The 15,230-nt window shown below is 40.1% G+C and overlaps 1 protein-coding gene across 3 annotated transcripts in view; it reads left to right on the top strand.

Annotated features, from left to right (window-relative positions):
* DCLK1 (doublecortin like kinase 1) overlaps window positions 1–15,230 on the top strand; it is a 334,659-nt gene that overhangs the window by 292,520 nt on the left and 26,909 nt on the right. For all 3 annotated transcript variants that reach the window (XM_007097655.3, XM_007097657.3, XM_015544530.2), the window contains 4 exons: window positions 6,582–6,715; window positions 8,712–8,789; window positions 9,169–9,265; window positions 11,424–11,504. In XM_007097655.3, the coding sequence (XP_007097717.1) occupies window positions 6,582–6,715; window positions 8,712–8,789; window positions 9,169–9,265; window positions 11,424–11,504 (390 nt within the window). The remainder of the gene's footprint in view (window positions 1–6,581; window positions 6,716–8,711; window positions 8,790–9,168; window positions 9,266–11,423; window positions 11,505–15,230) is intronic.

Here is a 15,230-nt window from a genome sequence, read left to right as displayed (position 1 = left end):
TTCACCGAAAGAGTGCTACATCAAGAGTCCTCTGTCTCGCTTATACCGATTACCACTCTGGTGAGGAATCTGAGCACAGCATGACAGGGGCCTGGAGTTTAGCCCACAGCAGGGACGGAGAAAGTAGAGTGTGGTGGCTCTGGTCAAATAAATGACACAGAAGATGGAAAAACTTTTCTGTGCTGTACTTGAGAGCACTGAACTCTAAAGAGAAGACATTAATTGCTGAGAGATTTGAGGTTGATATAAGAAAAAAAAAAATTCTAACAATTGCACCAGTTTGCAAATTAAACAGCCTTTACTATACGTAGCTTGTGGTCATTGAAAATGTCCAATCAGAGGGGCACCTGGGTGGTTCAGTCAGCTATGCCTCTGCCTTTGGCTCAGGTCATGATCTCACGGTTTCTTGAGTTCAAGCCCTACATCGGGCTCTCCGCTGTCATCGCACAGCCCGCTTCAGATTCTCTGCCCTTCTCTCTCTGCCCCTGCCTTGCTCCCGCCCCCTCAAAAATACATACATACATACGTACATAAAAATAAAATGTCCACGCAGACACTGAATGATTATTTTTTATAGGTGTTTAGAAAAAAAAAATCTGCTCTCTGAATTTGGATAAAAATTAAGGGAAAAATAGAAGAAAAACAACATTGTCCCCAAACATTATTTAGTACAATCATATACCAGTTATCTTACTAACACATTTGCTGAGGACCCTTTTCCAAGGACCTATGATGGCACAAGGAAGAAGAAGACAGGAAATAAAACTGTAGTGTGCTGCCGTGGTTGGCCCAGGTCTGTCTGGTGCACTACTCATCCCTTTTGTGATTAAGGACTGAAATAACATCACTCATCTCACTTAAAATGACATGGTCTTATTGGAGTAGCAAAGATTAATAATAATAGTATATAGCGTTGCCAAAGTTATTAGACTACCAATCATCTCATACATGTTGGTGCAGAGTAACTTCATAGAAGCTTTTTGAAAGGTAATTTTTGGTAATAAATAACTGAAACCTTCAATAGTATGTGTATTCTATGACCAAGTAATTCTAAGTCTGGAAAGGTAACCTAAAGAAAAAAAATCAGGTATGTATACATACATACAGATATTCATCCCAGTGGGTTTTAGTATGAAAAAATAGAGATACATATATATGGAAACAAGTTACCTCAGGGCACCAATTAATTAAATAATAGCATGATGAGGAGGGAGGAGGACATATGGTTAAAACCTTAGACTTGGACATACCTGAGCTGAAGTTCTGGCTCTGCCACTTACTAGCTGTGCAACATTGGAAAGTTACTTAACGTCTCTGAGACTCAATTTTCTCATCTGCAGAATATCAGTAAGATACTTAATAGGTTGTTGTGAAGATCCAATAGGGTAATGAACATGAACTCCTCAACACAATGCCTCGTGTATCCTGTGTGCTTACTAAGTAGCGGTGGTAGTAGATGTTGGGGTTATTATCATGGTGCCTCCATACAATGGAATATCCAGTAGCCACTGGAAATCGTGATGTAGATACAGGCTTATTCACTCAGGATATATTGTCCAGTGGAAGGAGAAGGGCAGGAAAGAGAGGTAAAGAAGGGGCTGGAAGTTCATACCCCAAAATGCTAACAATGGTTATTTCTAGGTGTCAAGATCATGGGTGAGTTTAATTCCTTTCCCTCTATAATTATGTCTTTTCTAATTTTCCTACAGTGACATGTTGGATATTACTCGTGTGTCAAAAATGTAATACCAGTTTTTAAAATGGCAGTGACACTGAGTTCCCAGTTTTAGCAAAAGCCTAGTATGTACAATGACCAAGAGAATCCCGAATGTGCATGTTTTGTGTATCTCAGTGCAGCTGCATAGGACTCCTTTTGAGATAGTTTCATGATGATTTTAACGTGAGGATGAGAATCAGGTTTCCGGGAGTCTCCATTCATCCTTCTGTCTTCCCAAAAATCTCTAGATAATACTTTAAAAGCTATTTTATTTTTCGCTCTGCTATTGTTACCCCTCTTCTGACTTCTATGTGACATTCACTGTTATTATTTCATTTAACCTTTGATTTCATAAAGATTTTACATGTGGGTATAAGATAGTTTTTTTAAGAATTAATTTTTTTCCAGGAGGTTTAATTTTAAAGTATGTGGACCATAAAGTGCATTTTAAAAAATAATCTCTTGCATTAATGTTGTTTTACTTCACTTCTCAAAGATTAAAGATTTAAATTTATTTTCCTTAGGATCGTAAAGGCCATATACCATGGCCAGAGGAAAAGCAACGTCTTTTTAAAGGGATACCATATTGGTTAAAAAGTAAATTGACTTTTTTTTTCATGGCTTTGTCAATTTCATGCCACCTTTGTCCAATTCTATTTGGTGAAATAATTTTTTAGTACCTATTGAGCTCCTCTGTGAAAATATTTCCGTGGATACTAATGATTCATTAGCCAGGATTTCAACAGGGTTATCCTTGAATTCACAGCAACATTGAGAATTATGTTTGTCCCAACACATCTGTTATGTTAGTCAGCTCTTAGTTCTCTATTATGGGAATCTCAGAAACCATTTGCCTGGGTTCAGGTTATCTGTGAATTTTCATATTATTTTATGGCCACCAGCTGCATTTTATGACTATATATTAAATCTTTTATTTTTTCAAATAACTTTTCCAAATGGTCTCAGTTTCTAATCCAAAGGAAATCAGGCCTATGCCCAAACATCTACTGTTCAGCAAGTTACAGCTACTGCAAAACCCTAAATAAAAGAAAAGAAACAAAAATAAAACTCTTCTTTAAAAAGGAAAAATCCTGTGTGAAATGCTGGTGTGCCAAAAACCTAATACCTGACCTTTCACTATATCTGTTCTTGGTAGGACGTGCCTTCAGCTTTTAATTGGAACCTTTTTCATAATTGTTGCCATTTAACACATTTAGTCTGTCAAATCATGGGATGTCTTTATAGCCATATAATAAACCCTGGAGAACAACTTCTCTGACTGTAGCCATCTGCAATGATCACAAGAGTAGCTTACAAAATACTGACAATCTTTATGGTAATAGGATACATATGGCCGCCCACAATTATGGGTAGCTGCATTCAATTAGTGTTGTACAATTACACAGTTTTATTGCTTAGTTAAAACAGTGAAAGCACTACACACTGGTAATTTGCACTAATCCCCGTCTCTTTAATAGCCCCTCAGTGTTTAAAATGTGGGGGAACATCTAGAGTATTTAAAGGGTTTGGGATGAACATTAAATTATATCTCATGTTGTGAATACTCGTTGATTGACAAGGTACTCCCACCTCACTTGTGGGTCGCGTTTTATGGAAGCTTTACAATACAGTGAAGGCCAAAGTGAGGCCAGAACCCCACTTGCCGGATCAGGCTGCCCAAGCCCGTACTTGCAGCCAGTTAACGTCCCTCGTGGAAGATGGTCAGGATGAGGAGACGTGCAGAGGAGCGAAATCACAATCGATTCAGGGAGCACTATAAGCCAAGGACTCCACATTTTAAGTGTGAACTTGTTAGAAGCTTTTCCAACTCCTAACTTTTAATTAAAAACTCAGTTCAAAGTAAATTTATAGCTGCCGTTTGGGAAAATACTTTCTGGGGGATGGTTTTGCGAGTGGTGGGTGTGCGTGTGCGTGAGGGTGTGTGTGTGTTTGAAACAGATGTATTTAGCAATCTGCGATTTGAACAGAGTTTTAATTACATTTTTCAATGGCCTCACTCATGCCCCTCTGTATCTGGCTCCGTAAGACATAAATAAGGGTGAGCCCAGCTCAGGGTGCAGCAGACGCTAAGGGTGAACCCCAGTTGTGAGGTGGCTGTGTGGGGACTCAGGAAAGGTGCTCTCCCATTGGAGGGGAGGAAACGCTGGAATATATTCTTCTGTATCCTTCTCCCAAAGTGTTGACAGAGAAAAACCCAAAGCAACCTTGCTTCCTGCCCTGCCTGACAGTAAGTGAAACACAATTCCAAACGAAAAGCCTGGACATTTATTCACCTGCAAAAACATTTTGCCGAAGCATTTCTAATGTAGTTGTGTCTAGAAATGTTTTCAGTTACATGGATTAGGCCTTTGTCTCTCAGTTCTTATTGTCTATCATAAGCATCACGTTAACTACTTTATGTTCATGAAATTCTGTTTTTTCAAAGCAGAGGAAGGGGCCACCGTGGAAGTGATAAAGATAAAAAGAGCACTAAAATGATAGATTCTGTGTTCTATTTAAAAGGTGTTGGTTTTATTTTTGAAGAATTACTGCTTTCACATAATCCTAAATTTTAGGTACAATTTTTTTTTAGTGCTTGTTTTCCCTTAGTTGTTGAAACTTTGAACTTTATTGTTTGGCTACGTTAAATATAACTATCACATGGCTATGTATGAGATGGAAATCCTGTCAAAATGTAGATACTCAAAAACAAAACCTTTGCTACATGTAAGAGAATTACATAGTCACAGTCAGAACCAAAATATGACTTATGACTGGATCTGCCAACATCTGCTTTCGTCCAACTTTTGAATAAAGTTAGGTGAGTATAGATAGTACGTTTAGAGGAAAACCACAAAATTCCTGTACAAATGGAGTTGCGTAAATTGAAACCTGCATCTGCACAACCTCACAAAACACGCCCCGTGGATGTTCGGACTAACAGAACCTCAAAGCGAGAGATTATTTCGCATTTTAGGAAGGTTATTACTAAGAAAACGGAAGTAAGGAAGTAAACAATCCTGCTTTGTCTGGGAAGTAAACTAGACGATCTTCTAGATATATTTCCATCTCAGGTTTCTGCTCATGAAAAACATTTGGATGGCCAGAAGGGCTTATGCACTAAAACTATGATTTAGGGATTTCTTTTGCTGGAAAACATTTAGGCTGGGTATGATATTATGTTTTGTGGCTCTAATGCCTCAGAGCCCCTAACTTGCTCCTGCTGATGGGCTAGAGAGCTGCGTTGTTAAAGGAGTGAGGACAGTGTCTATCCCAGATGACAACTGGGCAAAGTTACATCTGTGAGGGACATGCAACTGTCTTTGCCCTAACGACCTAAGTGCAGGAGACCCCACAAGTCTCTGGACACCTGCCCGCAGGCCCAGTCTAGATGGAGGTGAAGCCCTTAAGGAGAAGACTCCATGCTCTGTGTGGAGAAAACATAAAAGGATATTTTCTGCCCAGAAAAGACACAGTCACTCCAAAAGGGAGGATCAGACTCCCCGCCTCTGCCAAAACAGTTAGATCCAAATGATCGATGCTGATACCACAGCTTAGCCAGCCAAACATCTGCACTTTATGCGGCAGTGAAATGAGAAGTTAATGTACTTTTGCCAAGGAAAGGGAGACGCGGTGTGCGAACGGTAGTGGAGCTCCTGATGTGTGGAGAGATGTCTTACTGCTCAAGAGGTCAGACCGCCGTAGCAAGTACAGATGATCACAAGGCGGCAACAGAAGAACATTCAGGCTTCAACTTGCTGGGGGAGGAATTATTCTGATGTGCATGGAAAACTTCACCATTTCCTTAAGGCATCTCCTGGTGACTGCCTTTGCTGGGAATAGGAGCTTTTTAGTGTGGTTTTCTTTATCTTATTGATTCCAATGGAGGGCACTGAATTAGAATTCTGAATGCCCTTTGATCTTTTCTTTGAAATAGTAGAAGTTGTTTGGAATACTTTTTAGAGCAGACCCATTTGGTTTGATCACGGGCTGGAATTAAAGCAGTATAAATACTTGCCTATAGTCACATGCATCCTTTTCTTGATTTGTTGGGTGAAAGACTAGAGACTTTTACTGCCTTAATAAGGAAACCTGGGCAGAATGCTGACTCTGCACCTGATAAATCTTTCCAAATTGCCACAGGTGAAATGAAATGTTAATATCCCTTTCAATTATTAATAAAAAAATGTAAATAGATTTTGTTGGAAATGTGGGCCACTGAAAATGAAGTATTTTAATATTTGTGTAGATTTTTTTGTTCAGTTACTAAAGAACTGTATTTTTAAGGCCTCTTATATATTAAAATGGAGAGGTAATTATTTTCATAAGTTGGAGATACTGCGCTGGAGACTATATTTCATTGTGTTACACAAATCAATTTTAATTGTGGAAAACATTAAATACAGAGGAGCAAAAAAACAAGAAATCTGCCTTAATCCTACCACCCAGAGACAGACACACGAACACTGTGTTCTTTCTGACATTTTTCTTTCTACGTCTTCTTTTCTTTAATACACATTGTATGCAGACCAGTCTGAAATCTGCTCCTTTTTCCCAAAAATAATGTATTTCAATAAATATAAACCCACATCGCCATGTTAATGCTCATGTAGCACGCCATTGTATGAACTACCGCAATTTATTATTGAATTTCCATTTGCTGGCTGTTTGCCATGCTTCCAGTTCTGCTGTCATCTAAAAAAAGATAGTCTCATATGTATATCCTTGCAGAATTGCTTCATTTTTTTTTTTTTTACTTTATGATAAATACATGAAAGTTAAACCACAGCGCCCCTCATTTCTTCAAGAAAGAGCTTTTGAGCTCTTCGTTTTAAGGCAGTTTCACTCTTTGCTTTTCCTGTAGGTGTACGAACACCAAGATGGCAGCAAATCGCTGAAGCTGGGTGACTTTGGACTGGCCACCATTGTAGACGGCCCCCTGTACACAGTCTGTGGCACCCCGACATATGTGGCTCCAGAAATCATCGCAGAGACTGGGTAAATGCTTTCCGTGTGTTTACTGAAGTGCTGTGCTTGTCAAAGAACTAGTCTGCTTCAAGAATAGGAGAATGTACTGCTCTGTGCCATCCGGACAGAATTAGCTATCAGATTTCTTTCACTCTTTTTTTTTTTTAAACTTGAAAGTGGGAGCCATTTTCTCTGTTTCCCCAATCAAGTTGCCAATTACTGCAATCTTGTTCAAGGCTTCCATTTGGCCTTTGTTAAAGGTAGAACAGCAGTTATTAACCTCAGAGTAAAAAATGTTCGGACTAACAGGGAAACATATAGCGATGGTAATTAACTTGCTTTTGGATAAAAGAAACAGACACTGCTGTGTGTGGTGATTACAGTCTCCTGTGGTTATTTCTCTCAGCTGTCCTCATTCTCCCGTCCCAGTCTCATTTTGGCTCTCTTGGCGGTCCATTGATTATCTGTGCAGTACAAACACCCTTAGGCATCAGAGGGCCACTGGGAATTTTCTGGTTTCTGTGTGCAGCCGTATCAGATGAATGAAAATCTCTAGAATGGGGGCGGGGCGGGGGTGGGGGAGAAGGCGGGTGGCCTGACACTTAGTAAGGACCTACTGCACGCCAGGTCCTAAGCTCCTTTACTTCTAACTCTTACAGTAGATGGTATGATTCCTATTGTGCATATGAATAATCTTACTCTGAAGGTTGAATATCACATAAGCTCATGACTAGATCATAGTTCAGTCAGCATCTGAACTCAGGTCTGTGTGAATAAAGGGCTCTTTCCAAAAAGAGCCTAGTTCTTACCAAGGATCATGGGCGACGTTCTGAAGTACTACCCTTACACAGAAGGATTGGGAAAGGGTGGTGCAGCAAGGAGAGATGGCCCTACTTTTCCCCCCAATTAGTGGCACCAACCCACCCCCAAGGGTCTAGGTTGTATGCTCCACTATGACCCATTTGAGACAGTTTTTCTGCTTAACCATAGACCAGAAAGGTAGAAATGCAGAATAGATGAGAAGGGAATGCCAATCGGGAAATCCCAAGGGTGAGATGTAGGGTAATGAGAACTTTTTTGTCAAATTTGAGTGAGTTGGGAGCCCACATCTGTAACCTTGCCTGACCTCCCTCAGAGGGTGTTGCCCGAGGCGTATCTACAGTTTCTACTGTGAGTATTCTGACAGCCTGCCAGGAGGGAGGGGTCTGGGGTAGAAAGAGAATTGCGATGGGCTCTTGAAGATCCTGGTTGGAACCCAGCTCTGCCACAGATTGTGTGATCTTGAGGAAGACTATTTACCTCACTGAACCTCAGTTTTCCCCTCTATAATATAGGCAACAATACTTATCCTTGGGAATGTAAAGAGCTGTTAGAAAAACAGCATATAAGATAATATATGTCGGTGCTTTATAAATTGGAAATGTCCTGGGGCGCCTAGATGGCTCAGTCCGTTAAGCGTCCGACTTTGACTCAGGTCATGATCTCACAGTTTGTGGGTTCGAGCCCCGCGTCGGGCTCTGTGCTGACAGCTCAGAGCCTGGAGCCTGCTTTGGATTCTTCATGTCCCCCTCTCTGACCCTCCTCTGCTTGCACTTGCTCTCTCTCTCTCTCTCTCAAATAAATATTAAAAAAATAAAAAAATAAATTGGCAATGTCCTATATGTAATTGTTATTTCTAAAATCAGGGAGTTGTATAGTTTCAAGGGTCCCACCTTATCTTAAAACTGATATGGCTATAATAAACCTTTTTGATGAAACCCCTCACTTACTGATATTTGGATATGATCATAAGCATGCTTTTACTTTGATCTTTATTCATGTGTCTTAGTCTCTCTCTCTCTCTCTTTTATTATTCTTTCCTTGAATTCTGATTAGCCGGTGGGTTTTAGTTTATTGTTTGTTGTTGGGCTTTTTATTTTTGTTTAGTTTGGTTTTTGGTTTAGAATAGAAGAGTCATCTATTTTGCTATGCCTCATAATTTGTCCTGGCCTAACTTTGCTAACTCTAACCTCACTTACTTTTCCAGATATGGCCTCAAGGTGGACATCTGGGCAGCTGGTGTAATCACTTACATCCTGCTGTGTGGTTTCCCTCCGTTCCGTGGGTATGGGCAGTAATCTTTTATTCCTCACCAACAAAGCATTGCTCTATTCTCTGAGTGATCCATTCCGCCTTCTTGCACAAAAGAGCCTGAAGCAGGAAAAGAACATAATAAGAACTTCGCTTGCAGTGCCTGTTATTTTTTTCTACGTTGTACATGCTAATTTACATGCCTTCCATAAATCTTCCTCATATAATTTAAAAACTCATTCTTTCTTAATTTACCAAAACAGTTCCATATTGACATTTTAAATTGCTTAAAAACACACATTTTACACATTAATGGGGAAAGGAAAGGCTCTAATGTATAAGAATGAAGAAACATACTCTGAATTGACATTTTAGTGCTGTTTTTCCCTTGTTGTCGTTGTTCATCTAAACAGAAGTGGTGATGACCAGGAGGTGCTTTTTGATCAGATTTTGATGGGGCAAGTGGACTTTCCTTCTCCGTACTGGGATAACGTTTCTGATTCTGCCAAGGTAGGTTTCCAGTGCCTTCTTCTTCCTTATAGCCTGTGCACCTTAATGGAATTACTGATTTTGACTCGTCTTATGCAGGGAGACTTAATGATATTGTTAATATGATTTCTGTCTATTTTGGTTATAATTACTAGGTTGTCCAAGAGTTCACAGTCATCAAGTCCTCTGTTCATAGCCATCCCGACTTATCAAGTGCCTCTGTTTCCCTGGCTTCATTGCTCCTTGTTGCCACTCCGGTTACATTGCTACAGGCTCTTGCTACCCCTACCCGCACCAGGCCACCTTAGATTGCCACACAGCTTATTGCTTTACCTTTTTCAGGTCTCAACTTAATTTCGTCTTCTCAGTGAAACTTTCCCAGACCACCCCACTTTCAGTTACAGCTCTTTAACCAACCTGGCTCACCTTATCTTCCTCATCTGCTTTATTTTTCTGTGTAGTACTTACACCCACATGTCCATCTGGTATACCATGTAACTAGCCTTCTACCTTTCTAGACAGGTAGATTTAGATAGGTGGATACATTCTACTTCTGTAATTTATTTTCTGATTCTCCTACTGGAACACAACGTTCCCAAGATAAGGATTTGTGTCTATTTTGTTTATTGCTGTAACATCAGTGTCTACATAGTGACCAGTACATAACTGGTGCTTAACATGTATTAAATGAATGAATAAATAAAGGAATGAGTGAATGAAGCAACTAGTTAATCAATGAAAGTGAAGGAAGCTCAAACATTGAAATGATCCACACAGATATCAGGAGGAAACTACAATCTAACCTGGATCTTGAAAGACAGCCAGGATATAAAGGCAGAGGGAAACAAGGCATGTCGTTTTTGTCCCATTAAACTAAGAAGAGATCAGTATCTAAGAAAACTGTAAAACTCTTACATGGAGACGATAGTAGAACTTGAGATAAAAAAGAAAACTTTTTAATTGATTCCTTAAACTTACGTCTCCAAGCATCGACTTAAATTTATGAAAAAATTCTTGTTGAGAAATAATTGACTTTTGATTATTTGGTGTATATGCCTTTCTTTTCGCTGTGTCCTGAGTGAGTTCAATTGAAAACCTGACTTTTTCCGCCTGGCCACTTTCCATAGAAAATGATGCACGTTAGGTCCAAGGCTTTCATTTTCTTCAGCCGTCCAGGACTTCTAATTACCTCTGGGCCTAGGAAAATGTGGGGAATTGAGAGAAGTGTCACAGGAAAGGCAGAAAGGTGATAGGAGGTGGGGTGATAATGCATGGGGGTGGAGTTGTTTTTGCCTGTGAGCAGTCTCTTCAGGAACTTACTACCTTATGCCATCACTCCGTAACAAGAGGGCTCAAAGTCATTGACAGATAGGACCATCTCCTACACACCCATGACACCTGGCAAAGGGCATCACACAAAATAGTTGCTTTAATAAGTTCTGGCCCAGGTTGGAAAGTGAATGAATGCCTTCTTACACAAAGGAGCCTGAAGCTGGAGAAGAACATAATGAGAACTTTAAGGTAGAAATCTCTGTATCAATGGAAATAAATCATCCCCATCACGGACTGGTACTCAGACCCTGTGAATGTAAGGAACTGGATAACACATATCTAACCATTTTGTTACATGGGAACTTCTAATCCAAGGTGGACAGATGTATGACAGACTCATCATTAAAACCCAAGCTGTGCTTTCCTGGTCCAAATCATTTGGAGCTCATGAGGAAGTCTCATTAATTTCAGAACCATTAGATCGTTTGCCCCTTAATAGTTCCATTTTATTGGTATTGATTGATGTGGAAATTTTTGAAGCAATTTTAACATATTTCTGTATTAAACCAACTTAGAAATCTGCCTTTAAAGCACAAAATTCTAGGCAAAGAAAGGAATATTAATTCTTTAACTTGTATAATTTATTTCTTTTCTACTAAATACATTTTTAATGAAATTTATTCTAATATTAACCTCATTTTTTTCTCAACGATAAGCAATATATTTATAATTCTGAATACTCGCCTTTCCTCTAACTTCTAAAGATGTTAGGTGGCTGTGGGTAAGTTGAGCGGATATATTTAAGATTTAGAGCTTTTCCAAACTGAAAGAGAACTTCTGCATATGAAAATGCTCAGATTGCTACCGTAAAAGTTAGACAAATGGAATCGAACGTTCCCTTCTGCAGGAGCTCATTACCATGATGCTGTTGGTTGATGTGGATCAGCGATTTTCGGCTGTGCAGGTCCTTGAGCACCCCTGGGTTAATGTAAGTGACTTCCTCCTTCCCCTCCACTTACTCCTAATGTTCCTTTGGAAAACTGCAGCTTTCCTAGTGGTGTCACCTCCTTTTCTGAAGTGTTGTGTTTGTATTTGTTCCTCCCCCTCAAGCCAGAACAGTTACGGGATCTCAGTCTTGTTCCATGAGGGCCTCTGATGAATCCGTGCTGACGTGCGTTCTCGTGATCCCTTGCACAGAGCATTTTGTTTCATTCAGATGCGACTGCCTTCTAAGTGGGGAGGTGCATGTCCATGGTCACTCCCCCCCCCACCCCACCCCCTAGTCTACATTCTGAATACATCAGTAGGACAGAGAAGATTTTCTGAGTCACTACTGCTTTTGCATTATTCCCACCGGAAATACAACTGACCCAAGGGTCTCCATATAAGCCCTGAAGTACTCCAGTGCAGCACTTCGTGAACTTGAATGTGCTCACAAGTCACCTGGGGATCTTGTTAAAATGCAGATTCTAATGTAGTAGATGTGAGGCTCTGAATTTCTAAAAGCTCCCAGATGCTGCTGCTGCCACTATTTGAATACTACAGTCTAATGATACATCTTTATGAAAGAATTCTCCAGAGCGCAGTCATTCTGTTTTGTTCCTGTATCTCTTTACAACTGATTGATAAGATTTGTTTTGAATAGTCATAAATACGTATAGAGTGCTTCGCTTAGAAAGTCTTCCCACGACTCTTTTGAGTAGTTCACATACATGAGCTGATTATGTTCTTCCTAACAACGGTAGAATCTAGGCACTCCTGTAACCCTCACTCACATGTGGAAGTTCCATACCTAAGTTTAATGGTTCGTACTGCCAAAGTAGAAGACAGACACAGATTTGCACGTGGATATGGACATGAACACAGACAGGAACAAGGTTACAATCGTTAGCTCGATGATTGAAATTTTGCCAGCCTTTCTACTGCTTTGAGTGATCTGGCTGTGAGTTGAAGGCAACAAAATGTTCCACTTCTCTAAATTATCACATCGGTGATTAGCCACATGTCTTTTTCCTAAACCGCTAATTGTTAAGGATAATTGAAAGCACAGTGTTGAGACAGACTGTATCTGAAGTGACAAGAGGTTGGGGTCTTATACATGTTCTGCCATATGATGACCATGGGCCTAGGTTTTAGTACTTTACATATATATGTATACACACACACAAGTATACACACACACACACATATGCACACACAAATACACACACACATATATTTGTTATAACTCAAATTGCTAATTGATGCTTCTATCCCTACATTTCCTAGATTGTGTAATTTGTTTAGAAATGAAATTGGTGTTCTATATGTTTTTCTTCTGTATTTTATTTTATTTATTATTTTTTAATATGAAATTTATTGTCAGATTGGTTTCCATACAACACCCAGTGCTCATCCCAACAGGTGCTCTCCTCAATACCCATCACCTGCCCTCCCCTCCCTCCCACTCCCCATCAACCCTCAGATTGTTCTCAGTTTTTAAGGGTCTTTTTATGGTTTGGCTCCCTCCCTCTCTAACTTTTTTTTCCCTTCCCCTCCCCCATGGTCTTCTGTTAAGTTTCTCAGGATCCACATGTGAGTGAAAACATATGGTATCTGTCTTTCTCTGTATGACTTATTTCACTTAGCCTAACACTCTCCAGTTCCATCCATGTTGCTACAAAGGGCCATATTTCATTCTTTCTCATTGCCACGTAATATTCCATTGGGTATATAAACCACAATTTCTTTATCCATTCATCAGTTGATGGACATTTAGGCTCTTTTCATAATCTGGCTATTATTGAAAATGCTGCTATAAACATTGGGGTACAATATACACACACATATATATCAGGAGGATATATGTGAATGTGAGTGTGTATAGATAGATAGCTAAAGTTTGTTTTAAATATTTTCATATACCAAAGCTCCCCAGTTGGCATACACACGTGTAGAGGTATTAATCCCAGCCTTTGGGATAGTCAGGTAGGGCAGCTAGAGTCCAGGAGTGGTCATCTGCAGCCTCAAAACCTTTGCATTTACCCCAGGGTGCTAAACAAAAGTTATCGTTTTCTGTGAAGTAGGAGAAGTTAGGAAGCATCTCACCTAAGCCTAATAATAAACTTAGAAGATAGGCAGAGTGGGTATTGTTGTACCCATTTTACAGAGGAGGAGACTGAGACTATGACGAGTGACTTACCCGAAGTAGCCAAGTTTAGATGGAGCCAGAATTTTCTGCCAGGTGTCCTCCCCCCAAGGATAAAGTCCCATGCACCACTTTTGCATTTACCCATCCTTTGTTCTGTGTGAAAGCACTGTGAATATTGCACAAGAATGCATATGCACATCATATGGTTATCATGATTGTTCAGAGAAGTTAGCAACCTTGCCGAAGTAACTTACCTAGGTCGTGGCACCTTTCCCTTAGATATCAGGGAGGAAGAGGCACAAACCAGCTGCAGCCCGTCTTGGTGGCAGAGTTTGTTCTGACTGATCTACATGCTAATTAAAAGCCCATAATCAGGGTGCCTGGATGCTCAGTCGGTTAAGCGTCCGACTTCGGCTCAGGTCTTGATCTCGTGGTTCGTGGGTTCGGGCCCTGCGTCGGGCTCTGTGCTGACAGCTCGGAGCCTGGAGCCTGCTTCGGATTCTGTGTCTCCCTCTCTCTGCCCCTCACCCGCTCACACTCTTGTCTCTCTCTTTCTCTCAACAATAAATAAACGTTAAAAACAAAAAAAAAGCCCATGGTCTACAAATTGTCAAATTGGATGTTAGCACTAGAAACGGTGGGACTATGACCACACAGAATAAACCAGAAAATCTGAATTTGAAACATGGCCTTGGAAGGCTAACAACGAGCCATAGAGGAAAGAGATTCGTAGACTGTACGTAGCCATTTTTAAATACGTTTTCATCAGAGGACCACTGCTTGCCAAGCCTGTCCTTGGAAGCTGTGATAGAATGAGACAGAAGGGCTCCTCCAGCCATTGTCGGTGTGGGGAGAGGGGTGCTACAAAGGATTACGTGGGGGAGGCTGGCCGACAGAGCAAGCTCCAGTGGGAACTTCATATTTGTGTTAAGATAACTTTGTGAAGGTGAGCAAATTCGTCTGTATGTGTGAGGGGGCTGGAATGCAGTTGGAAACAGCCTTAGCCTGATTACAAACCAAATGACCCCATCTCCTTACGTATCCCAACTCAGGGGGTTCAAGAAACAAAATTAAGAAGATTTTTGGCTGTTGCCTTTGAAAAACTAGGTTCCTCCTTTTCCTAAGGCAGCATGTACATGTCTCAGCAGTAACTTTCTGCCTTGGCAACCTGCTTTGTACACATTTTTTACACATGGTCCCACTTTGCTGATAATTAGGCTCAGCCACTCCCTCTAAAACTTGGACTTCTGCTCTCATTTTAGTTTTCCCTCTCAGATTCCCTAAAGACATTTCCTAAAAGCAAGGATAACATTTAAGGAATTAGCCAGGAGATTATAAATTAAAAAAAAAAGTTATGTAATTCTAATAGACCTTAGATTCTAAGGGGAAAAAATATTGGTGTGAGCAAAAACTTTAAACATATTTTTAAAAACCCCCAAAATGTGTGAAGTGACTGCTTAACTTTTGAAATTACATTTATGTAGTGACTAAATCAGAAAAATGACTATTGTCTCAAAAACATAAATGAAAAAAACATACATAAGCTCTCATAACCAGCATTTAGTATTCGTGGAGGTCTCCGAG

The sequence above is a fragment of the Panthera tigris genome, chromosome A1 (genome assembly GCF_018350195.1).
Source record: "Panthera tigris isolate Pti1 chromosome A1, P.tigris_Pti1_mat1.1, whole genome shotgun sequence".
NCBI classification, from domain to species: domain Eukaryota; kingdom Metazoa; phylum Chordata; class Mammalia; order Carnivora; family Felidae; genus Panthera; species Panthera tigris.
This window is presented reverse-complemented; position numbering and strand designations above follow the sequence as displayed.